The sequence below is a fragment of the Nerophis lumbriciformis genome, linkage group LG13 (genome assembly GCF_033978685.3).
Source record: "Nerophis lumbriciformis linkage group LG13, RoL_Nlum_v2.1, whole genome shotgun sequence".
Classification (NCBI taxonomy): domain Eukaryota; kingdom Metazoa; phylum Chordata; class Actinopteri; order Syngnathiformes; family Syngnathidae; genus Nerophis; species Nerophis lumbriciformis.
In genome coordinates, this window is record NC_084560.2 from 3409896 (window position 1) to 3437791 (window position 27896).

Consider the following 27896-nt stretch of genomic DNA (forward strand, 5'->3'; position numbering starts at 1 on the left):
ATTTCTAAAGAATTTGGTAATTTCGGGAAAAGCAGGAATATTAAAAAAAAAAAAAGGTAGAAAAACTTGAATGAGTTAAAATGATTGGTGTTGGAATTTTTCAAATCGGTCGAGAAATGTTGAAGTAGTAACGGGTTGAAAAAAACGGGAATTCTGGAAATTCCTGGAATTTTTTGGAACTTGGAAAAATGATAGTTTGAATGTCCAGGGTGAGTTGAATGTGTTAGAAGCGGTTGAAAAATGTGTAAATGGTGGAAGTTTGGAACATTTTGAATGGGGAAATGTCCCTAAAAACTGGGAATTCCAGGAAATCCGGGAAATGTTTTAGAATTATTGAAGGAAAGCACACAATTCCTGAACAGACGGAATATTTAGAAGTTGGAACAGTTTGAATTAGAAGAAAAATATAGAAGTTGTGGAACTTGGAAAATGGGAATTTCTAAAGAATTTGGGAATTTCGGGAAAAGCAGGAATATTAAAAAAAAAAAAAGGTAGAAAAACTTGAATGGTCTGAATGAGTTAAAATGATTGTTGTTGGAATTTTTCAAATCGGTCGAGAAATGTTGAAGTAGTAACGGGTTGAAAAAAACGGGAATTCCTGGAATTTTTTGGAACTTGGAAAAATGATAGTTTGAATGTCCAGGATGAGTTGAATGTGTTAGAAGCGGTTGAAAAATGTGTAAATGGTGGAAGTTTGGAACATTTTGAATGGGGAAATGTCCCTAAAAACTGGGAATTCCAGGAAATCCGGGAAATGTTTTAGAATTATTGAAGGAAAGCACACAATTCCTGGACAGGCGGAATATTTAGAAGTTGGAACAGTTTGAATTAGAAGAAAAATATAGAAGTTGTGGAACTTGGAAAAATGTCCCATTGATTTCAATGGGAATTTCTAAAGAATTTGGGAATTTCGGGAAAAGCAGGAATATAAAAAAAAAAAAAAAAAGGCAGAAAAACTTGAATGGTCTGAATGAGTTAAAATGATTGGTGTTGGAATTTTTCAAATCGGTCGAGAAATGTTGAAGTAGTAACGGGTTGAAAAAAACGGGAATTCTGGAAATTCCTGGAATTTTTTGGAACTTGGAAAAATGATAGTTTGAATGTCCAGGGTGAGTTGAATGTGTTAGAAGCGGTTGAAAAATGTGTAAATGGTGGAAGTTTGGAACATTTTGAATGGGGAAATGTCCCTAAAAACTGGGAATTCCAGGAAATCCGGGAAATGTTTTAGAATTATTGAAGGAAAGCACACAATTCCTGAACAGACGGAATATTTAGAAGTTGGAACAGTTTGAATTAGAAGAAAAATATAGAAGTTGTGGAACTTGGAAAATGGGAATTTCTAAAGAATTTGGGAATTTCGGGAAAAGCAGGAATATTAAAAAAAAAAAAAGGTAGAAAAACTTGAATGGTCTGAATGAGTTAAAATGATTGGTGTTGGAATTTTTCAAATCGGTCGAGAAATGTTGAAGTAGTAACGGGTTGAAAAAAACGGGAATTCCTGGAATTTTTTGGAACTTGGAAAAATGATAGTTTGAATGTCCAGGATGAGTTGAATGTGTTAGAAGCGGTTGAAAAATGTGTAAATGGTGGAAGTTTGGAACATTTTGAATGGGGAAATGTCCCTAAAAACTGGGAATTCCAGGAAATCCGGGAAATGTTTTAGAATTATTGAAGGAACGCACACAATTCCTGAACAGACGGAATATTTAGAAGTTGGAACAGTTTGAATTAGAAGAAAAATATAGAAGTTGTGGAACTTGGAAAAATGTCCCATTGATTTCATGGGAATTTCTAAAGAATTTGGGAATTTCGGGAAAAGCAGGAATATAAAAAAAAAAAAAAAGGTAGAAAAACTTGAATGGTCTGAATGAGTTAAAATGATTGGTGTTGGAATTTTTCAAATCGGTCGAGAAATGTTGAAGTAGTAACGGGTTGAAAAAACGGGAATTCTGGAAATTCCTGGAATTTTTTGGAACTTGGAAAAATGATAGTTTGAATGTCCAGGATGAGTTGAATGTGTTAGAAGCGGTTGAAAAATGTGTAAATGGTGGAAGTTTGGAACATTTTGAATGGGGAAATGTCCCTAAAAACTGGGAATTCCAGGAAATCCGGGAAATGTTTTAGAATTATTGAAGGAAAGCACATAATTCCTGAACAGACGGAATATTTAGAAGTTGGAACAGTTTGAATTAGAAGAAAAATATAGAAGTTGTGGAACTTGGAAAAATGTCCCATTGATTTCAATGGGAATTTCTAAAGAATTTGGGAATTTCGGGAAAAGCAGGAATATTAAAAAAAAAAAAAAGGTAGAAAAACTTGAATGGTCTGAATGAGTTAAAATGATTGGTGTTGGAATTTCTCAAATCGGTCGAGAAATGTTGAAGTAGTAACGGGTTGAAAAAACGGGAATTCTGGAAATTCCTGGAATATTTTGGAACTTGGAAAAATGATAGTTTGAATGTCCAGGATGAGTTGAATGTGTTAGAAGCGGTTGAAAAATGTGTAAATGGTGGAAGTTTGGAACATTTTGAATGGGGAAATGTCCCTAAAAACTGTGAATTCCAGGAAATCCGGGAAATGTTTTAGAATTATTGAAGGAAAGCACACAATTCCTGAACAGGCGGAATATTTAGAAGTTGGAACAGTTTGAATTAGAAGAAAAATATAGAAGTTGTGGAACTTGGAAAAATGTCCCATTGATTTCAATGGGAATTTCTAAAGAATTTGGGAATTTCGGGAAAAGCAGGAATATTAAAAAAAAAAAAAAAAAGGTAGAAAAACTTGAATGGTCTGAATGAGTTAAAATGATTGGTGTTGGAATTTTTTCAAATCGGTCGAGAAATGTTGAAGTAGTAACGGGTTAAAAAAACGGGAATTCTGGAAATTCCTGGAATTTTTTGGAACTTGGAAAAATGATAGTTTGAATGTCCAGGATGAGTTGAATGTGTTAGAAGCGGTTAAAAAATGTGTAAATGGTGGAAGTTTGGAACATTTTGAATGGGGAAATGTCCCTAAAAACTGGGAATTCCAGGAAATCCGGGAAATGTTTTAGAATTATTGAAGGAAAGCACACAATTCCTGAACAGGCGGAATATTTAGAAGTTGGAACAGTTTGAATTAGAAGAAAAATATAGAAGTTGTGGAACTTGGAAAAATGTCCCATTGATTTCATGGGAATTTCTAAAGAATTTGGGAATTTCGGGAAAAGCAGGAATATTAAAAAAAAAAAAGGTAGAAAAACTTGAATGGTCTGAATGAGTTAAAATGATTGGTGTTGGAATTTTTCAAATTGGTCGAGAAATGTTAAAGTAGTAACGGGTTGAAAAAACGGGAATTCTGGGAATTCCTGGAATTTTTTGGAACTTGGAAAAATGATAGTTTGAATGTCCAGGATGAGTTGAATGTGTTAGAAGCGGTTGAAAAATGTGTAAATGGTGGAAGTTTGGAACATTTTGAATGGGGAAATGTCCCTAAAAACTGGGAATTCCAGGAAATCCGGGAAATGTTTTAGAATTATTGAAGGAAAGCACACAATTCCTGAACAGACGGAATATTTAGAAGTTGGAACAGTTTGAATTAGAAGAAAAATATAGAAGTTGTGGAACTTGGAAAAATGTCCCATTGATTTCATGGGAATTTCTAAAGAATTTGGGAATTTCGGGAAAAGCAGGAATATTAAAAAAAAAAAAAAAAAAGGTAGAAAAACTTGAATGGTCTGAATGAGTTAAAATGATTGGTGTTGGAATTTTTCAAATTGGTCGAGAAATGTTGAAGTAGTAACGGGTTGAAAAAACGGGAATTCTGGGAATTCCTGGAATTTTTTGGAACTTGGAAAAATGATAGTTTGAATGTCCAGGATGAGTTGAATGTGTTAGAAGCGGTTGAAAAATGTGTAAATGGTGGAAGTTTGGAACATTTTGAATGGGGAAATGTCCCTAAAAACTGGGAATTCCAGGAAATCCGGGATATGTTTTAGAATTATTGAAGGAAAGCACACAATTCCTGAACAGACGGAATATTTAGAAGTTGGAACAGTTTGAATTAGAAGAAATATATAGAAGTTGTGGAACTTGGAAAAATGTCCCATTGATTTCATGGGAATTTCTAAAGAATTTGGGAATTTCGGGAAAAGCAGGAATATTTAAAAAAAAAAAAAAAGGTAGAAAAACTTGAATGAGTTAAAATGATTGGTGTTGGAATTTTTCAAATTGGTCGAGAAATGTTGAAGTAGTAACGGGTTGAAAAAACGGGAATTCTGGGAATTCCTGGAATTTTTTGGAACTTGGAAAAATGATAGTTTGAATGTCCAGGATGAGTTGAATGTGTTAGAAGCGGTTGAAAAATGTGTAAATGGTGGAAGTTTGGAACATTTTGAATGGGGAAATGTCCCTAAAAACTGGGAATTCCAGGAAATCCGGGAAATGTTTTAGAATTATTGAAGGAAAGCACACAATTCCTGAACAGACGGAATATTTAGAAGTTGGAACAGTTTGAATTAGAAGAAATATATAGAAGTTGTGGAACTTGGAAAAATGTCCCATTGATTTCATGGGAATTTCTAAAGAATTTGGGAATTTCGGGAAAAGCAGGAATATTTAAAAAAAAAAAAAAAAGGTAGAAAAACTTGAATGAGTTAAAATGATTGGTGTTGGAATTTTTCAAATTGGTCGAGAAATGTTGAAGTAGTAACGGGTTGAAAAAACGGGAATTCTGGGAATTCCTGGAATTTTTTGGAACTTGGAAAAATGATAGTTTGAATGTCCAGGATGAGTTGAATGTGTTAGAAGCGGTTGAAAAATGTGTAAATGGTGGAAGTTTGGAACATTTTGAATGGGGAAATGTCCCTAAAAACTGGGAATTCCAGGAAATCCGGGAAATGTTTTAGAATTATTGAAGGAAAGCACACAATTCCTGAACAGGCGGAATATTTAGAAGTTGGAACAGTTTGAATTAGAAGAAAAATATAGAAGTTGTGGAACTTGGAAAAATGTCCCATTGATTTCAATGGGAATTTCTAAAGAATTTGGGAATTTCGGGAAAAGCAGGAATATTAAAAAAAAAAAAAAGGTAGAAAAACTTGAATGGTCTGAATGAGTTAAAATGATTGGTGTTGGAATTTTTCAAATTGGTCGAGAAATGTTGAAGTAGTAACGGGTTGAAAAAAACGGGAATTCTGGGAATTCCTGGAATTTTTTGGAACTTGGAAAAATGATAGTTTGAATGTCCAGGATGAGTTGAATGTGTTAGAAGCGGTTGAAAAATGTGTAAATGGTGGAAGTTTGGAACATTTTGAATGGGGAAATGTCTCTAAAAACTGGGAATTCCAGGAAATCCGGGAAATGTTTTAGAATTATTGAAGGAAAGCACACAATTCCTGAACAGGCGGAATATTTAGAAGTTGGAACAGTTTGAATTAGAAGAAAAATATAGAAGTTGTGGAACTTGGAAAAATGTCCCATTGATTTCAATGGGAATTTCTAAAGAATTTGGGAATTTCGGGAAAAGCAGGAATATTAAAAAAAAAAAAAAGGTAGAAAAACTTGAATGAGTTAAAATGATTGGTGTTGGAATGTTTCAAATTGGTCGAGAAATGTTGAAGTAGTAACGGGTTGAAAAAAACGGGAATTCTGGGAATTCCTGGAATTTTTTGGAACTTGGAAAAATGATAGTTTGAATGTCCAGGATGAGTTGAATGTGTTAGAAGCGGTTGAAAAATGTGTAAATGGTGGAAGTTTGGAACATTTTGAATGGGGAAATGTCCCTAAAAACTGGGAATTCCAGGAAATCCAGGAAATGTTTTAGAATTATTGAAGGAAAGCACACAATTCCTGAACAGGCGGAATATTTAGAAGTTGGAACAGTTTGAATTAGAAGAAAAATATAGAAGTTGTGGAACTTGGAAAAATGTCCCATTGATTTCAATGGGAATTTCTAAAGAATTTGGGAATTTCGGGAAAAGCAGGAATATTAAAAAAAAAAAAAATGGTAGAAAAACTTGAATGGTCTGAATGAGTTAAAATGATTGGTGTTGGAATTTTTCAAATCGGTCCAGAAATTTTGAAGTAGTAACAGGTTGAAAAAACGGGAATTCTGGAAATTCCTGGAATTTTTTGGAACTTGGAAAAATGATAGTTTGAATGTCCAGGATGAGTTGAATGTGTTAGAAGCGGTTGAAAAATGTGTAAATGGTGGAAGTTTGGAACATTTTGAATGGAGAAATGTCCCTAAAAACTGGGAATTCCAGGAAATCCGGGAAATGTTTTAGAATTATTGAAGGAAGGCACACAATTCCTGAACAGACGGAATATTTAGAAGTTGGAACAGTTTGAATTAGAAGAAAAATATAGAAGTTGTGGAACTTGGAAAAATGTCCCATTGATTTCATGGGAATTTCTAAAGAATTTGGGAATTTCGGGAAAAGCAGAAATAAAAAAATAAATAAAAAAGGTAGAAAAACTGGAATGGTCTGAATGAGTTAAAATGATTGGTGTTGGAATTTTTCAAATCGGTCGAGAAATGTTGAAGTAGTAACGGGTTGAAAAAACGGGAATTCTGGAAATTCCTGGAATTTTTTGGAACTTGGAAAAATGATAGTTTGAATGTCAAGGATGAGTTGAATGTGTTAGAAGCGGTTGAAAAATGTGTAAATGGTGGAGGTTTGGAACATTTTGAATGGGGAAATGTCCCTAAAAACTGGGAATTCCAGGAAATCCGGGAAATGTTTTAGAATTATTGAAGGAAAGCACACAATTCCTGAACAGACGGAATATTTAGAAGTTGGAACAGTTTGAATTAGAAGAAAAATATAGAAGTTGTGGAACTTGGAAAAATGTCCCATTGATTTCATGGGAATTTCTAAAGAATTTGGGAATTTCGGGAAAAGCAGGAATATTAAAAAAAAAAAAAAAAGGTAGAAAAACTTGAATGAGTTAAAATGATTGGTGTTGGAATTTTTCAAATCGGTCGAGAAATGTTGAAGTAGTAACGGGTTGAAAAAACGGGAATTCTGGGAATTCCTGGAATTTTTTGGAACTTGGAAAAATGATAGTTTGAATGTCCAGGATGAGTTGAATGTGTTAGAAGCGGTTGAAAAATGTGTAAATGGTGAAAGTTTGGAACATTTTGAATGGGGAAATGTCCCTAAAAACTGGGAATTCCAGGAAATCCGGGAAATGTTTTAGAATTATTGAAGGAAAGCACACAATTCCTGAACAGGCGGAATATTTAGAAGTTGGAACAGTTTGAATTAGAAGAAAAATATAGAAGTTGTGGAACTTGGAAAAATGTCCCATTGATTTCAATGGGAATTTCTAAAGAATTTGGGAATTTCGGGAAAAGCAGGAATATTAAAAAAAAAAAAAAAAGGTAGAAAAACTTGAATGGTCTGAATGAGTTAAAATGATTGGTGTTGGAATTTTTCAAATCGGTCGAGAAATGTTGAAGTAGTAACGGGTTGAAAAAACGGGAATTCTGGAAATTCCTGGAATTTTTTGGAACTTGGAAAAATGATAGTTTGAATGTCCAGGATGAGTTGAATGTGTTAGAAGCGGTTGAAAAATGTGTAAATGGTGGAAGTTTGGAACATTTTGAATGGGGAAATGTCCCTAAAAACTGGGAATTCCAGGAAATCCGGGAAATGTTTTAGAATTATTGAAGGAAAGCACACAATTCCTGAACAGGCGGAATATTTAGAAGTTGGAACAGTTTGAATTAGAAGAAAAATATAGAAGTTGTGGAACTTGGAAAAATGTCCCATTGATTTCATGGGAATTTCTAAAGAATTTGGGAATTTCGGGAAAAGCAGGAATATTTAAAAAAAAATAAAAAATCGTAGAAAAACTTGAATGGTCTGAATGAGTTAAAATGATTGGTGTTGGAATTTTTCAAATCGGTCGAGAAATGTTGAAGTAGTAACAGGTTGAAAAAAACGGGAATTCTGGAAATTCCTGGAATTTTTTGGAACTTGGAAAAATGATAGTTTGAATGTCCAGGATGAGTTGAATGTGTTAGAAGCGGTTGAAAAATGTGTAAATGGTGGAAGTTTGGAACATTTTGAATGGGGAAATGTCCCTAAAAACTGGGAATTCCAGGAAATCCGGGAAATGTTTTAGAATTATTGAAGGAAAGCACACAATTCCTGAACAGGCGGAATATTTAGAAGTTGGAACAGTTTGAATTAGAAGAAAAATATAGAAGTTGTGGAACTTGGAAAAATGTCCCATTGATTTCATGGGAATTTCTAAAGAATTTGGGAATTTCGGGAAAAGCAGGAATATTTAAAAAAAAATAAAAAATCGTAGAAAAACTTGAATGGTCTGAATGAGTTAAAATGATTGGTGTTGGAATTTTTCAAATCGGTCGAGAAATGTTGAAGTAGTAACAGGTTGAAAAAAACGGGAATTCTGGAAATTCCTGGAATTTTTTGGAACTTGGAAAAATGATAGTTTGAATGTCCAGGATGAGTTGAATGTGTTAGAAGCGGTTGAAAAATGTGTAAATGGTGGAAGTTTGGAACATTTTGAATGGGGAAATGTCCCTAAAAACTGGGAATTCCAGGAAATCCGGGAAATGTTTTAGAATTATTGAAGGAAAGCACACAATTCCTGAACAGGCGGAATATTTAGAAGTTGGAACAGTTTGAATTAGAAGAAAAATATAGAAGTTGTGGAACTTGGAAAAATGTCCCATTGATTTCATGGGAATTTCTAAAGAATTTGGGAATTTCGGGAAAAGCAGGAATATTAAAAAAAAAAAAAGGTAGAAAAACTTGAATGGTCTGAATGAGTTAAAATGATTGGTGTTGGAATTTTTCAAATCGGTCGAGAAATGTTGAAGTAGTAATGGGTTGAAAAAAACGGGAATTCTGGGAATTCCTGGAATTTTTTGGAACTTGGAAAAATGATAGTTTGAATGTCCAGGATGAGTTGAATGTGTTAGAAGCGGTTGAAAAATGTGTAAATGGTGGAAGTTTGGAACATTTTGAATGGGGAAATGTCCCTAAAAACTGGGAATTCCAGGAAATCCGGGAAATGTTTTAGAATTATTGAAGGAAAGCACACAATTCCTGAACAGACGGAATATTTAGAAGTTGGAACAGTTTGAAGTAGAAGAAAAATATAGAAGTTGTGGAACTTGGAAAAATGTCCCATTGATTTCATGGGAATTTCTAAAGAATTTGGGAATTTCGGGAAAAGCAGGAATATTAAAAAAAAAAAAAAAGGTAGAAAAACTTGAATGAGTTAAAATGATTGGTGTTGGAATTTTTCAAATCGGTCGAGAAATGTTGAAGTAGTAACGGGTTGAAAAAACGGGAATTCTGGGAATTCCTGGAATTTTTTGGAACTTGGAAAAATGATAGTTTGAATGTCCAGGATGAGTTGAATGTGTTAGAAGCGGTTGAAAAATGTGTAAATGGTGGAAGTTTGGAACATTTTGAATGGGGAAATGTCCCTAAAAACTGGGAATTCCAGGAAATCCGGGAAATGTTTTAGAATTATTGAAAGAAAGCACACAATTCCTGAACAGGCGGAATATTTAGAAGTTGGAACAGTTTGAATTAGAAGAAAAATATAGAAGTTGTGGAACTTGGAAAAATGTCCCATTGATTTCATGGGAATTTCTAAAGAATTTGGGAATTTCGGGAAAAGCAGGAATATTAAAAAAAAAAAAAAAAGGTAGAAAAACTTGAATGGTCTGAATGAGTTTGATTCGTGTTGGAATTGTTCAAATCGGTCGAGAAATGTTGAAGTAGTAACGGGTTGAAAAAACAGGAATTCTGGAAATTCCTGGAATTTTTTGGAACTTGGAAAAATTATAGTTTGAATGTCCAGGATGAGTTGAATGTGTTAGAAGCGGTTGAAAAATGTGTAAATGGTGGAAGTTTGGAACATTTTGAATGGGGAAATGTCCCTAAAAACAGGGAATTCCAGGAAATCCGGGAAATGTTTTAGAATTATTGAAGGAAAGCACACAATTCCTGAACAGGCGGAATATTTAGAAGTTGGAACAGTTTGAATTAGAAGAAAAATATAGAAGTTGTGGAACTTGGAAAAATGTCCCATTGATTTCATGGGAATTTCTAAAGAATTTGGGAATTTCGGGAAAAGCAGCAATATTAAAAAAAAAAAAAAATCGTAGAAAAACTTGAATGGTCTGAATGAGTTAAAATGATTGGTGTTGGAATTTTTCAAATCGGTCGAGAAATGTTGAAGTAGTAACAGGTTGAAAAAATGGGAATTCCTGGAATTTTTTGGAACTTGGAAAAATGATAGTTTGAATGTCCAGGATGAGTTGAATGTGTTAGAAGCAGTTGAAAAATGTGTAAATGGTGAAAGTTTGGAACATTTTGAATGGGGAAATGTCCCTAAAAACTGGGAATTCCAGGAAATCCTGGAAATGTTTTAGAATTATTGAAGGAAAGCACACAATTCCTGAACAGGCGGAATATTTAGAAGTTGGAACAGTTTGAATTAGAAGAAAAATATAGAAGTTGTGGAACTTGGAAAAATGTCCCATTGATTTCAATGGGAATTTCTAAAGAATTTGGGAATTTCGGGAAAAGCAGGAATATTAAAAAAAAAAAAATGTAGAAAAACTTGAATGGTCTGAATGAGTTAAAATGATTGGTGTTGGAATTTTTCAAATCGGTCGAGAAATGTTGAAGTAGTAACGGGTTGAAAAAAACGGGAATTCTGGGAATTCCTGGAATTTTTTGGAACTTGGAAAAATGATAGTTTGAATGTCCAGGATGAGTTGAATGTGTTAGAAGCGGTTGAAAAATGTGTAAATGGTGGAAGTTTGGAACATTTTGAATGGGGAAATGTCCCTAAAAACTGGGAATTCCAGGAAATCCGGGAAATGTTTTAGAATTATTGAAGGAAAGCACACAATTCCTGAACAGGCGGAATATTTAGAAGTTGGAACAGTTTGAATTAGAAGAAAAATATAGAAGTTGTGGAACTTGGAAAAATGTCCCATTGATTTCATGGGAATTTCTAAAGAATTTGGGAATTTCGGGAAAAGCAGGAATATTAAAAAAAAAAAAAGGTAGAAAAACTTGAATGGTCTGAATGAGTTAAAATGATTGTTGTTGGAATTTTTCAAATTGGTCGAGAAATGTTGAAGTAGTAACGGGTTGAAAAAAACGGGAATTCTGGAAATTCCTGGAATTTTTTGGAACTTGGAAAAATGATAGTTTGAATGTCCAGGATGAGTTGAATGTGTTAGAAGCGGTTGAAAAATGTGTAAATGGTGGAAGTTTGGAACATTTTGAATGGGGAAATGTCCCTAAAAACTGGGAATTCCAGGAAATCCGGGAAATGTTTTAGAATTATTGAAGGAAAGCACACAATTCCTGAACAGACGGAATATTTAGAAGTTGGAACAGTTTGAATTAGAAGAAAAATATAGAAGTTGTGGAACTTGGAAAAATGTCCCATTGATTTCAATGGGAATTTCTAAAGAATTTGGGAATTTCGGGAAAAGCAGGAATATTAAAAAAAAAAAAGGTAGAAAAACTTGAATGGTCTGAATGAGTTAAAATGATTGGTGTTGGAATTTTTCAAATCGGTCGAGAAATGTTGAAATAGTAACGGGTTGAAAAAAACGGGAATTCTGGGAATTCCTGGAATTTTTTGGAACTTGGAAAAATGATAGTTTGAATGTCCAGGATGAGTTGAATGTGTTAGAAGCGGTTGAAAAATGTGTAAATGGTGGAAGTTTGGAACATTTTGAATGGGGAAATGTCCCTAAAAACTGGGAATTCCAGGAAATCCGGGAAATGTTTTAGAATTATTGAAGGAAAGCACACAATTCCTGAACAGGCGGAATATTTAGAAGTTGGAACAGTTTGAATTAGAAGAAAAATATAGAAGTTGTGGAACTTGGAAAAATGTCCCATTGATTTCATGGGAATTTCTAAAGAATTTGGGAATTTCGGGAAAAGCAGGAATATTAAAAAAAAAAAAAAAAAAGGTAGAAAAACTTGAATGAGTTAAAATGATTGGTGTTGGAATTTTTCAAATCGGTCGAGAAATGTTGAAGTAGTAACGGGTTGAAAAAACAGGAATTCTGGAAATTCCTGGAATTTTTTGGAACTTGGAAAAATTATAGTTTGAATGTCCAGGATGAGTTGAATGTGTTAGAAGCGGTTGAAAAATGTGTAAATGGTGGAAGTTTGGAACATTTTGAATGGGGAAATGTCCCTAAAAACTGGGAATTCCAGGAAATCCGGGAAATGTTTTAGAATTATTGAAGGAAAGCACACAATTCCTGAACAGGCGGAATATTTAGAAGTTGGAACAGTTTGAATTAGAAGAAAAATATAGAAGTTGTGGAACTTAGAAAAATGTCCCATTGATTTCAATGGGAATTTCATAAAAATGTGGGAATTTCGGGAAAAGCGGGATTTTTTTTGAACATGTTAAAAGACTTGAATGTTCTGGGAATGGTTGGTGTTGGAATTTTTCAGATCGGTCGAGAAATGTTGAAGTAGTAACATTTTTAATTGAGAAATGGTATTACAGAATTCCTGGAATTTTGGGAAAACTGGGAATTTTTCCATTTCAAAAAAACACCTTGTTTTGAGGGTGAAACGGTTGAAGTGGGTTGAAAAATATGGGAGGAGTAGTCGCCAGAAAAAATGGTGGAATTAGGGCTTTGGGAAATCAGGAATTCTGGAAAATCCTGGAATTGTTTTTAACTTTGAAAAAAGATAGTTTAGAATTTCCAGGATGGTGGATTGTGTTGAAGGTGGAATGGTTTGAATAGGTTGAAAAAATGTGGAAATGGTGGAAGTTTGAAAAATGGCCAATTCATTTTGAATGGGAAAAACGTGGAAATCTGGGAATGTTTTAACTTTCAATGGGAATTTCATAAAAATGTGGGAATTTCGGGAAAAGCGTGATTTTTTTTTGAACATGTTAAAAGACTTGAATGTTCTGGGAATGGTTGGTGTTGGAATTTTTCAAATCAGTCGAGAAATGTTAAAGTAGTAACATGTTGAATTGAGTATTGCGGATTTCCTGAAATTTCAGGAAAATCTGGAATTTTTCCAGTTCAAAAAACAACTTAGTTTTTTGTCCTGATTAAGAGGAATGTTTTGGAATGCGTTGAAAAATGTGTGAGGAGTAGCCACCAGAATAAAGGGTGGTAATAGGGCTTTGGAAAACCAGGAATTCTGGGAAATACTGGAATTTTTTTTTAACTTGGAACAATGGTAGTTTAAAATTTCCAGGATGGAATGTGTTGAAGGCGGAATGGTTTGAATAGGTCGAAAAATGTGGAAATGGTAGAAGTTTGAAAAATGGCCAATTCCTTTTGAATGGGGAAAAACCTGGAAATCTGGGAATTTTTGGAATTTCAATGGGAATTTCATAAAATACTTGAATGTTCTGGGAATGGTTGGTGTTGGAATTTTTCAAATCGGTCGAGAAATGTTGAAGTAGTAACATTTTTAATTGAGAAATGGTATTACAGAATTCCTGGAATTTTGGGAAAACTGGGAATTTTTCCAGTTCAAAAAAACACCTTGTTTTTTGTCCTGATTAAGAGGAATGTTTTGAGGGTGAAACGGTTGAAGTGGGTTGAAAAATATGGGAGGAGTAGTCGCCAGAAAAAAGGGTGGAATTAGGGCTTTGGGAAATCAGGAATTCTGGAAAATCCTGGAATTGTTTTTAACTTTGAAAAAAGATAGTTTAAAATTTCCAGGATGGTGGATTGTGTTGAAGGTGGAATGGTTTGAATAGGTTGAAAAAATGTGGAAATGGTGGAAGTTTGAAAAATGGCCAATTCATTTTGAATGGGAAAAACGTGGAAATCTGGGAATGTTTTAACTTTCAATGGGAATTTCATAAAAATGTGGGAATTTCGGGAAAAGCGTGATTTTTTTTTGAACATGTTAAAAGACTTGAATGTTCTGGGAATGGTTGGTGTTGGAATTTTTCAAATCAGTCGAGAAATGTTAAAGTAGTAACATGTTGAATTGAGTATTGCGGATTTCCTGAAATTTCAGGAAAATCTGGAATTTTTCCAGTTCAAAAAACAACTTAGTTTTTTGTCCTGATTAAGAGGAATGTTTTGGAATGCGTTGAAAAATGTGTGAGGAGTAGCCACCAGAATAAAGGGTGGTAATAGGGCTTTGGAAAACCAGGAATTCTGGGAAATACTGGAATTTTTTTTTAACTTGGAACAATGGTAGTTTAAAATTTCCAGGATGGAATGTGTTGAAGGCGGAATGGTTTGAATAGGTCGAAAAATGTGGAAATGGTAGAAGTTTGAAAAATGGCCAATTCCTTTTGAATGGGGAAAAACCTGGAAATCTGGGAATTTTTGGAATTTCAATGGGAATTTCATAAAATACTTGAATGTTCTGGGAATGGTTGGTGTTGGAATTTTTCAAATCGGTCGAGAAATGTTGAAGTAGTAACATTTTTAATTGAGAAATGGTATTACAGAATTCCTGGAATTTTGGGAAAACTGGGAATTTTTCCAGTTCAAAAAAACACCTTGTTTTTTGTCCTGATTAAGAGGAATGTTTTGAGGGTGAAACGGTTGAAGTGGGTTGAAAAATATGGGAGGAGTAGTCGCCAGAAAAAAGGGTGGAATTAGGGCTTTGGGAAATCAGGAATTCTGGAAAATCCTGGAATTGTTTTTAACTTTGAAAAAAGATAGTTTAAAATTTCCAGGATGGTGGATTGTGTTGAAGGTGGAATGGTTTGAATAGGTCGAAAAATGTGGAAATGGTGGAAGTTTGAAAAATGGCCAATTCCTTTTGAATGGGGAAAAACCTGGAATTCTGGGAAATCTGGGAATTTGGGGAATTTGTCAAGGGAAAGCCCCGCGATTCCCAAATAGGCTGAACAGTTTGAAGTTGGAACGCTTTGAATCGGGTGAAAAATGTGGAAGGCAGAGCGCGCCAAAATCTGGAGAAGAAGAAATAGATGATCTTCGGTGTAGAAAACCAAATGTGTGAATGCTTTGGAGCGTTCACACAATAATAAAAGTAGAGGAGGAGTTATGCACGGGAGAAGGTGAAGACAACATTCTATTTATTTTATGCTGAGTCATGAATATTCCAGAGACCACAAATCGACGCAGGCAGGCTTTTTTACGGACTTTGCTTCGTGAACTGGAACCGTGTCATGCGGGAGCTGGACATTATCTGTGGAACGCTCTCCCTGACCACATGAGGGCACCACAGACTGTGGATGCTTTTAAATAAAGGCTCAAAAACCCTTCTCTTTAAAAAAAAAAAAAATTTTTTTAGATATACAGGTAAAAGCCAGTAAATTAGAATATTTTGAAAAACTTGATTTATTTCAGTAATTGCATTCAAAAGGTGTAACTTGTACATTATATTTATTCATTGCACACAGACTGATGCATTCAAATGTTTATTTCATTTAATTTTGATGATTTGAAGTGGCAACAAATGAAAATCCAAAATTCCGTGTGTCACAAAATTAGAATATTACTTAAGGCTAATACAAAAAAGGGATTTTTAGAAATGTTGGCCAACTGAAAAGTATGAAAATGAAAAATATGAGCATGTACAATACTCAATACTTGGTTGGAGCTCCTTTTGCCTCAATTACTGCGTTAATGCGGCGTGGCATGGAGTCGATGAGTTTCTGGCACTGCTCAGGTGTTATGAGAGCCCAGGTTGCTCTGATAGTGGCCTTCAACTCTTCTGCGTTTTTGGGTCTGGCATTCTGCATCTTCCTTTTCACAATACCCCACAGATTTTCTATGGGGCTAAGGTCAGGGGAGTTGGCGGGCCAATTTAGAACAGAAATACCATGGTCCGTAAACCAGGCACGGGTAGATTTTGCGCTGTGTGCAGGCGCCAAGTCCTGTTGGAACTTGAAATCTCCATCTCCATAGAGCAGGTCAGCAGCAGGAAGCATGAAGTGCTCTAAAACTTGCTGGTAGACGGCTGCGTTGACCCTGGATCTCAGGAAACAGAGTGGACCGACACCAGCAGATGACATGGCACCCCAAACCATCACTGATGGTGGAAACTTTACACTAGACTTCAGGCAACGTGGATCCTGTGCCTCTCCTGTCTTCCTCCAGACTCTGGGACCTCGATTTCCAAAGGAAATGCAAAATTTGCATGGTTGGGTGATGGTTTGGGGGTGCCATGTCATCTGCTGGTGTCGGTCCACTCTGTTTCCTGAGTTTCTGGAAACATTCCAGATTTTCCTGAAATTCCAGGAAATCCGCAATACCCTTTCTCAATTCAACTTGTTACTACTTCAACATTTCTCAACCGATTTGAAAAATTCCAACACCAACCATTCCCAGAACATTCATGTCTTTTATCAAATTCCCATTGAAATTCCAAAAATTCCCAGATTTCCCAGAATTCCACGTTTTTCCCCATTCAAAAGGAATTGGCCATTTTTCAAATTTCCACATTTTTCGACCTATTCAACCCATTCCGCCTTCAACACATTCCATCCTGGAAATTTTAAACTACCATTGTTCCAAGTTAAAAAAAAATTCCAGTATTTCCCAGAATTTCCTGGTTTTCCAAAGCCCTATTTCCACCCTTTATTCTGGCGGCTACTCCTCACACATTTTTCATCGCATTTCAACCGTTCCACCGTCAAAACATTCCTCTTAATCAGGACAAAAAACTAAGTTGTTTTTTGAACTGGAAACATTCCAGATTTTCCTGAAATTCCAGGAAATCCGCCATACCCTTTCTCAATTCAACTTGTTACTACTTCAACATTTCTCGACCGATTTGAAAAATTCCAACACCAACCATTCCCAGAACATTCAAGTCTTTTATGAAACAGAGTGGACCGACACCAGCAGATGACATGGCGCCCCAAACCATCACTGATGGTGGAAACTTTACACTAGACTTCAGGCAACGTGGATCCTGTGCCTCTCCTGTCTTCCTCCAGACTCTGGGACCTCGATTTCCAAAGGAAATGCAAAATTTGCATGGTTGGGTGATGGTTTGGGGTGCCATGTCATCTGCTGGTGTCGGTCCACTCTGTTTCCTGAGATCCAGGGTCAACGCAGCCGTCTACCAGCAAGTTTTAGAGCACTTCATGCTTCCTGCTGCTGACCTGCTCTATGGAGATGGAGATTTCAAGTTCCAACAGGACTTGGCGCCTGCACACAGCGCAAAATCTACCTGTGCCTGGTTTACGGACCATGGTATTTCTGTTGTAAATTGGCCCGCCAACTCCCCTGACCTTAGCCCCATAGAAAATCTGTGGGGTATTGTGAAAAGGAAGATGCAGAATGCCAGACCCAAAAACGCAGAAGAGTTGAAGGCCACTATCAGAGCAACCTGGGCTCTCATAACACCTGAGCAGTGCCAGAAACTCATCGACTCCATGCCACGCCGCATTAACGCAGTAATTGAGGCAAAAGGAGCTCCAACCAAGTATTGAGTATCGTACATGCTCATATTTTTCATTTTCATACTTTTCAGTTGGCCAACATTTCTAAAAATCCCTTTTTTGTATTAGCCTTAAGTAGTATTCTAATTTTGTGACACACGGAATTTTGGATTTTCATTTGTTGCCACTTCAAATCATCAAAATTAAATGAAATAAACATTTGAATGCATCAGTCTGTGTGCAATGAATAAATATAATGTACAAGTTACACCTTTTGAATGCAATTACTGAAATAAATCAAGTTTTTCAAAATATTCTAATTTACTGGCTTTTACCTGTATGTCTGCTAGTTCTAGCTATTAGGCTGTTCTAGTTTTTTTTATTTTTTTTTATTACTATTTATTTTACTTGTTGGGGGCAGCTATTTGTGGTTCTAGCGTTGTTGTTTTTTTATTATTATTATTATTATTTTATTTTTATTTTTTATTTTTTAAAAGCACTGTAGCACTTTTGGTTTAGGTTTTACAAAAAAATCTATTATTATTATTATTATTATTATTATTATTATTTGTATGTCCCCAGAGTCTGACGGCCATCTCGTGGTTTTTGCAGACCTCCCAGCAGCTGAAACACTGGAGGAGATCATGGAGGAGACGTCGGCAGCTGCAAGCCAGGTCCACGGAGAAGACCCGAGTCTCCCAGACCTTGGGGACGATCAATGTGGTGATCTGTCCTCAGATGGCAAGTACGAACTCTAATAACGCCTTTGCAAGATTCTGTTGGTAAATCCTTCTTAGGAGTACTTTTTTAATTTGTTGCTTTTCTTTTGGATCTGGCAGAGCGCCACAGATCCCAGGTGACACCTTGGATGTGAAGACACTGGATGGCACGTCTCACCTGACAGGTATGATGAAGGCATGGTTAGGTCTTTGTAAGACTATGTATATTGTTCAGTCATCGGGGAAAGATAGAAGTTAGAACTATACACTACTTTGTATTATAAATGTTGTAGTTCTTATCTTTTTGAAGAAATACTGATATCATTACACAGCATTGACTCAATATAAGAGGCAAAAAGTCAACACTGCCGACTAGTGGCCAAAATAAAGAACTGCGTGGGGAAGACAACATGCACTTCCTACACATAGAAAACATACTTTTTACCAACAGGAAGTAGTAGTTTGTCATCACAATCACACCAACTTATATTCTTGTCTTCATGAAAGAAAGGAATGTGTTAAACATGCTTGTATTATCATTAAACACCTTTAACTTGGAAACAAAAACCTCTCCTTCATAAATAAATCAACATAAATGATATATATAGAATAGAATAGAAAATAATTTATTGATCCCTGGAAGGAATTCAGCACCACAGTTCGCTCACAATAGACGATAAACACTTAACATTTTTTACATGTGAATAATATAAATACAGTCTATTATACAGCATTATTCACATGTGAATAATATAAATACAGTCTATTATACAGCATTATTCACATGTGAATAATATAAATACAGTCTATTTTACAGCATTATGCACATGTGAATAACATAAATACAGTCTATTATACAGCATTATTCACATGTGAATAATATAAATACAGTCTATTATACAGCAGTATTCACATGTGAATAACATATAGTCTATTATACAGCATTATTCACATGTGAATAACAAATACAGTCTATTATACAGCATTATTCACATGTGAATAATATAAATACAGTCTATTATACAGCATTATTCACATGTGAATAATATAAATACAGTATATTATACAGCATTATTCACATGTGAATAATATAAATACAGTCTATAATACAGCATTATTCACATGTGAATAATATAAATGCAGTTTATTATACAGCAGTATTCACATGTGAATAACATATAGTCTATTATACAGCATTATTCACATGTGAATAACAAATAGTCTATTATACAGCATTATTCACATGTGAATAATATAGTCTATTATACAGCATTACTCACATGTGAATACTATAATTAAAGTCTATTATACAGCATTATTCACATGTGAATAACATAAATACAGTCTATTATACAGCATTATTCACATGTGAATAATATAAATACAGTCTATTATACAGCATTATTCACATGTGAATAACATAAATGCAGTCTATTATACAGCATTATTCACATGTGAATAACATAAATACAGTCTATTATACAGCATTATTCACATGTGAATAACAGTCTATTATACAGCATTACTCACATGTGAATACTATAAATACAGTATTATACAGCATTATTCACATGTGAGTAATATAAATACAGTCTATTATACAGCATTATTCACAAAGAATAACATACATACAGTCTATTATACAGCATTATTCACATGTGAATAACAAATACAGTCTATTATACAGCATTATTCACATGTGAATAACATAAATACAGTCTATTATACAGCATTATTCACATGTGAATAACATAGACTATTATACAGCATTACTCACATGTGAATACTATAAATACAGTCTATTATACAGCATTATTCACATGTGAATAATATAAATACAGTCTATTATTCAGCATTATTCACATGTGAATAATATAAATACAGTCTATTATACAGCATTACTCACATGTGAATAATATAAATACAGTCTTATTATACAGCATTATTGACATGTGAATAACATAAATACAGTCTATTATACAGCATTATTCACATGTGAATAACATAGTCTATTATACAGCATTACTCACATGTGAATACTATAAATACAGTATTATACAGCATTATTCACATGTGAATAAGATAAACAGTCTATTATTCACATGTGAATAATATAAATAAAGTCTATTATACAGCATTATTCACATGTGAATAATATAAATACAGTCTATTATACAGCAGTATTCACATGTGAATAACATATAGTCTATTATACAGCATTATTCACATGTGAATAACAAATACAGTCTATTATACAGCATTATTCACATGTGAATAATATAAATACAGTCTATTATACAGCATTATTCACATGTGAATAATATAAATACAGTATATTATACAGCATTATTCACATGTGAATAATATAAATACAGTCTATAATACAGCATTATTCACATGTGAATAATATAAATGCAGTTTATTATACAGCAGTATTCACATGTGAATAACATATAGTCTATTATACAGCATTATTCACATGTGAATAACAAATAGTCTATTATACAGCATTATTCACATGTGAATAATATAGTCTATTATACAGCATTACTCACATGTGAATACTATAATTAAAGTCTATTATACAGCATTATTCACATGTGAATAACATAAATACAGTCTATTATACAGCATTATTCACATGTGAATAATATAAATACAGTCTATTATACAGCATTATTCACATGTGAATAACATAAATGCAGTCTATTATACAGCATTATTCACATGTGAATAACATAAATACAGTCTATTATACAGCATTATTCACATGTGAATAACAGTCTATTATACAGCATTACTCACATGTGAATACTATAAATACAGTATTATACAGCATTATTCACATGTGAGTAATATAAATACAGTCTATTATACAGCATTATTCACAAAGAATAACATACATACAGTCTATTATACAGCATTATTCACATGTGAATAACAAATACAGTCTATTATACAGCATTATTCACATGTGAATAACATAAATACAGTCTATTATACAGCATTATTCACATGTGAATAACATAGACTATTATACAGCATTACTCACATGTGAATACTATAAATACAGTCTATTATACAGCATTATTCACATGTGAATAATATAAATACAGTCTATTATTCAGCATTATTCACATGTGAATAATATAAATACAGTCTATTATACAGCATTACTCACATGTGAATAATATAAATACAGTCTTATTATACAGCATTATTGACATGTGAATAACATAAATACAGTCTATTATACAGCATTATTCACATGTGAATAACATAGTCTATTATACAGCATTACTCACATGTGAATACTATAAATACAGTATTATACAGCATTATTCACATGTGAATAAGATAAACAGTCTATTATTCACATGTGAATAATATAAATAAAGTCTATTATACAGCATTATTCACATGTGAATAACATAAATACAGGCTATTATACAGCATTATTCATATGTGAATAACATAAATACAGTCTATTATACAGCATTATTCACATGTGAATAACATAGTCTATTATACAGCATTACTCACATGTGAATACTATAAATACAGTATTATACAGCATTATTCACATATGAGTAATATAAATACAGTCTATTATACAGCATTATTCACAAAGAATAACGCATACAGTCTATTATACAGCATTATTCACATGTGAATAACATAAATACAGTCTATTATACAGCATTATTCACATGTGAATAACATAGTCTATTATACAGCATTACTCACATGTGAATACTATAAATACAGTCTATTATACAGCATTATTCACATGTGAATAATATAAATACAGTCTATTATACAACATTATACACATGTGAATAATATAAATACAGTCTATTATACAGCATTACTCACATGTGAATAATATAAATACAGTCTTATTATACAGCATTATTCACATGTGAATAACATAGTCTATTATACAGCATTACTCACATGTGAATACTATAAATACAGTATTATACAGCATTATTCACATGTGAATAATATAAATAAAGTCTATTATACAGCATTATTCACATGTGAATAACATAAATACAGGCTATTATACAGCATTATTCACATGTGAATAACATAAATACAGTCCATTTTACAGCAATATTCACATGTAAATAACATAAATACAGTTTATTATACGGCATTATTCACATGTGAATAACATAAATACAGTCCATTTTACAGCATTATTCACATGTGAATAACATAAATACTGTCTATTATACAGCATTATTCACATGTGAATAATATAAATAAAGTCTATTATACAGCATTATTCACATGTGAATAACATAAATACAGGCTATTATACAGCATTATTCACATGTGAATAATATAAATACAGTCTATTATACAGCATTATTCACATGTGAATAACATAAATACAGGCTATTATACGGCATTATTCACATGTGAATAACATAAATACAGTCTATTATACAGCAATATTCACATGTGAATAACATAAATACAGTCTATTATAAAGCATTATTCACATGTGAATAACATAAATACAGTCTATTATACAACAATATTCACATGTGAATAACATAAATACAGTATATTATACAGCATTATTCACATGTGAATAATATAAATAAAGTCTATTATACAGCATTATTCACATGTGAATAACATAAATACAGGCTATTATACAGCATTATTCACATGTGAATAACATAAATACAGTCCATTTTACAGCAATATTCACATGTAAATAACATAAATACAGTTTATTATACGGCATTATTCACATGTGAATAACATAAATACAGTCCATTTTACAGCATTATTCACATGTGAATAACATAAATACTGTCTATTATACAGCATTATTCACATGTGAATAATATAAATAAAGTCTATTATACAGCATTATTCACATGTGAATAACATAAATACAGGCTATTATACAGCATTATTCACATGTGAATAATATAAATACAGTCTATTATACAGCATTATTCACATGTGAATAACATAAATACAGGCTATTATACGGCATTATTCACATGTGAATAACATAAATACAGTCTATTATACAGCAATATTCACATGTGAATAACATAAATACAGTCTATTATAAAGCATTATTCACATGTGAATAACATAAATACAGTCTATTATACAACAATATTCACATGTGAATAACATAAATACAGTATATTATACAGCATTATTCACATGTGAATAATATAAATACAGTCTATTATACAGCTTTATTCACATGTGAATAACATAAATAGAGTCTATTATACAGCATTTATTCACATGTGAATAACATTAATACAGTCCATTATACAGCAATATTCACATGTAAATAACATACATACAGTCTATTATACAGCATTATTCACATGTGAATAATATAAATACAGTCTATTATACAGCATTATTCACATGTGAATAACATAAATACAGTCCATTTTACAGCAATATTCACATGTAAATAACATAAATACAGTTTATTATACGGCATTATTCACATGTGAATAACATAGTCTATTATACAGCATTACTCACATGTGAATACTATAAATACAGTATTATACAGCATTATTCACATGTGAATAACATAAATACAGGCTATTATACAGCATTATTCACATGTGAATAACATAAATACAGTCCATTTTACAGCAATATTCACATGTAAATAACATAAATACAGTTTATTATACGGCATTATTCACATGTGAATAACATAAATACAGTCCATTTTACAGCATTATTCACATGTGAATAACATAAATACTGTCTATTATACAGCATTATTCACATGTGAATAATATAAATAAAGTCTATTATACAGCATTATTCACATGTGAATAACATAAATACAGGCTATTATACAGCATTATTCACATGTGAATAATATAAATACAGTCTATTATACAGCATTATTCACATGTGAATAACATAAATACAGGCTATTATACAGCATTATTCACATGTGAATAACATAAATACAGTCCATTTTACAGCAATATTCACATGTAAATAACATAAATACAGTTTATTATACGGCATTATTCACATGTGAATAACATAAATACAGTCCATTTTACAGCATTATTCACATGTGAATAACATAAATACTGTCTATTATACAGCATTATTCACATGTGAATAATATAAATAAAGTCTATTATACAGCATTATTCACATGTGAATAACATAAATACAGGCTATTATACAGCATTATTCACATGTGAATAATATAAATACAGTCTATTATACAGCATTATTCACATGTGAATAACATAAATACAGGCTATTATACGGCATTATTCACATGTGAATAACATAAATACAGTCTATTATACAGCAATATTCACATGTGAATAACATAAATACAGTCTATTATAAAGCATTATTCACATGTGAATAACATAAATACAGTCTATTATACAACAATATTCACATGTGAATAACATAAATACAGTATATTATACAGCATTATTCACATGTGAATAATATAAATACAGTCTATTATACAGCTTTATTCACATGTGAATAACATAAATAGAGTCTATTATACAGCATTTATTCACATGTGAATAACATTAATACAGTCCATTATACAGCAATATTCACATGTAAATAACATACATACAGTCTATTATACAGCATTATTCACATGTGAATAATATAAATACAGTCTATTATATAGCATTACTCACATGTGAATACTATAAATACAGTATTATACAGCATTATTCACATGTGAATTATATAAACAGTCTATTATTCATATGTGAATAATATAAATAAAGTCTATTATACAGCAGTATTTACATGTGAATAGCATAAATACAGTCTATTATACAGCAATATTAACATGTGAATAACATAAATAGTCTATTATACCGCATTATTCACATGTGAATAATATAAATGCAGTCTATTATACAGCATTATTCACATGTGAATAACATAAATACAGTCTATTTTACAGCATTATTCACATGTGAATAACATAAATACAGTCTATTATACAGCATTATTCACATGTGAATAATATAGTCTATTATACAGCATTACTCACATGTGAATACTATAAATACAGTATTATACAACATTATTCACATGTGAATAAGATAAACAGTCTATTATTCATATGTGAATAATATAAATAAAGTCTATTATACAGCAGTATTTACATGTGAATAGCATAAATACAGTCTATTATACAGCAATATTAACATGTGAATAACATAAATAGTCTATTATACAGCATTATTCACATGTGAATACCATAAATACAGTCTATTATACAGCATTATTCACATGTGAATAACATAAATACAGTCTATTATACAGCATTATTTACATGTGAATAATATAAATACAGTCTATTATACAACATTATACACATGTGAATAATATAAATACAGTCTATTATACAGCATTACTCACATGTGAATAATATAAATACAGTCTTATTATACAGCATTATTCACATGTGAATAACATAGTCTATTATACAGCATTACTCACATGTGAATACTATAAATACAGTATTATACAGCATTATTCACATGTGAATAATATAAATAAAGTCTATTATACAGCATTATTCACATGTGAATAACATAAATACAGGCTATTATACAGCATTATTCACATGTGAATAACATAAATACAGTCCATTTTACAGCAATATTCACATGTAAATAACATAAATACAGTTTATTATACGGCATTATTCACATGTGAATAACATAAATACAGTCCATTTTACAGCATTATTCACATGTGAATAACATAAATACTGTCTATTATACAGCATTATTCACATGTGAATAATATAAATAAAGTCTATTATACAGCATTATTCACATGTGAATAACATAAATACAGGCTATTATACAGCATTATTCACATGTGAATAATATAAATACAGTCTATTATACAGCATTATTCACATGTGAATAACATAAATACAGGCTATTATACGGCATTATTCACATGTGAATAACATAAATACAGTCTATTATACAGCAATATTCACATGTGAATAACATAAATACAGTCTATTATAAAGCATTATTCACATGTGAATAACATAAATACAGTCAATTATACAACAATATTCACATGTGAATAACATAAATACAGTATATTATACAGCATTATTCACATGTGAATAATATAAATAAAGTCTATTATACAGCATTATTCACATGTGAATAACATAAATACAGGCTATTATACAGCATTATTCACATGTGAATAACATAAATACAGTCCATTTTACAGCAATATTCACATGTAAATAACATAAATACAGTTTATTATACGGCATTATTCACATGTGAATAACATAAATACAGTCCATTTTACAGCATTATTCACATGTGAATAACATAAATACTGTCTATTATACAGCATTATTCACATGTGAATAATATAAATAAAGTCTATTATACAGCATTATTCACATGTGAATAACATAAATACAGGCTATTATACAGCATTATTCACATGTGAATAATATAAATACAGTCTATTATACAGCATTATTCACATGTGAATAACATAAATACAGGCTATTATACGGCATTATTCACATGTGAATAACATAAATACAGTCTATTATACAGCAATATTCACATGTGAATAACATAAATACAGTCTATTATAAAGCATTATTCACATGTGAATAACATAAATACAGTCTATTATACAACAATATTCACATGTGAATAACATAAATACAGTATATTATACAGCATTATTCACATGTGAATAATATAAATACAGTCTATTATACAGCTTTATTCACATGTGAATAACATAAATAGAGTCTATTATACAGCATTTATTCACATGTGAATAACATTAATACAGTCCATTATACAGCAATATTCACATGTAAATAACATACATACAGTCTATTATACAGCATTATTCACATGTGAATAATATAAATACAGTCTATTATACAGCATTATTCACATGTGAATAACATAAATACAGTCCATTTTACAGCAATATTCACATGTAAATAACATAAATACAGTTTATTATACGGCATTATTCACATGTGAATAACATAGTCTATTATACAGCATTACTCACATGTGAATACTATAAATACAGTATTATACAGCATTATTCACATGTGAATAACATAAATACAGGCTATTATACAGCATTATTCACATGTGAATAACATAAATACAGTCCATTTTACAGCAATATTCACATGTAAATAACATAAATACAGTTTATTATACGGCATTATTCACATGTGAATAACATAAATACAGTCCATTTTACAGCATTATTCACATGTGAATAACATAAATACTGTCTATTATACAGCATTATTCACATGTGAATAATATAAATAAAGTCTATTATACAGCATTATTCACATGTGAATAACATAAATACAGGCTATTATACAGCATTATTCACATGTGAATAATATAAATACAGTCTATTATACAGCATTATTCACATGTGAATAACATAAATACAGGCTATTATACAGCATTATTCACATGTGAATAACATAAATACAGTCCATTTTACAGCAATATTCACATGTAAATAACATAAATACAGTTTATTATACGGCATTATTCACATGTGAATAACATAAATACAGTCCATTTTACAGCATTATTCACATGTGAATAACATAAATACTGTCTATTATACAGCATTATTCACATGTGAATAATATAAATAAAGTCTATTATACAGCATTATTCACATGTGAATAACATAAATACAGGCTATTATACAGCATTATTCACATGTGAATAATATAAATACAGTCTAT

At 32.0% G+C, this 27896-nt stretch overlaps 1 protein-coding gene across 2 annotated transcripts in view; it reads left to right on the forward strand.

The window, feature by feature from the left end:
• LOC133613888 (cordon-bleu protein-like 1) overlaps positions 1–27896 on the forward strand; it is a 156768-nt gene that overhangs the window by 120117 nt on the left and 8755 nt on the right. The window contains exons 9-10 of one of the 2 annotated variants that reach the window (XM_072914418.1): positions 17976–18108; positions 18203–18267. In XM_072914418.1, coding sequence (XP_072770519.1) covers positions 17976–18108; positions 18203–18267 — 198 coding nt within the window. Of the gene's footprint in view, positions 1–17945; positions 18109–18202; positions 18268–27896 lie in introns of both variants that reach the window. The other variant, XM_072914419.1, reaches the window with a different exon arrangement.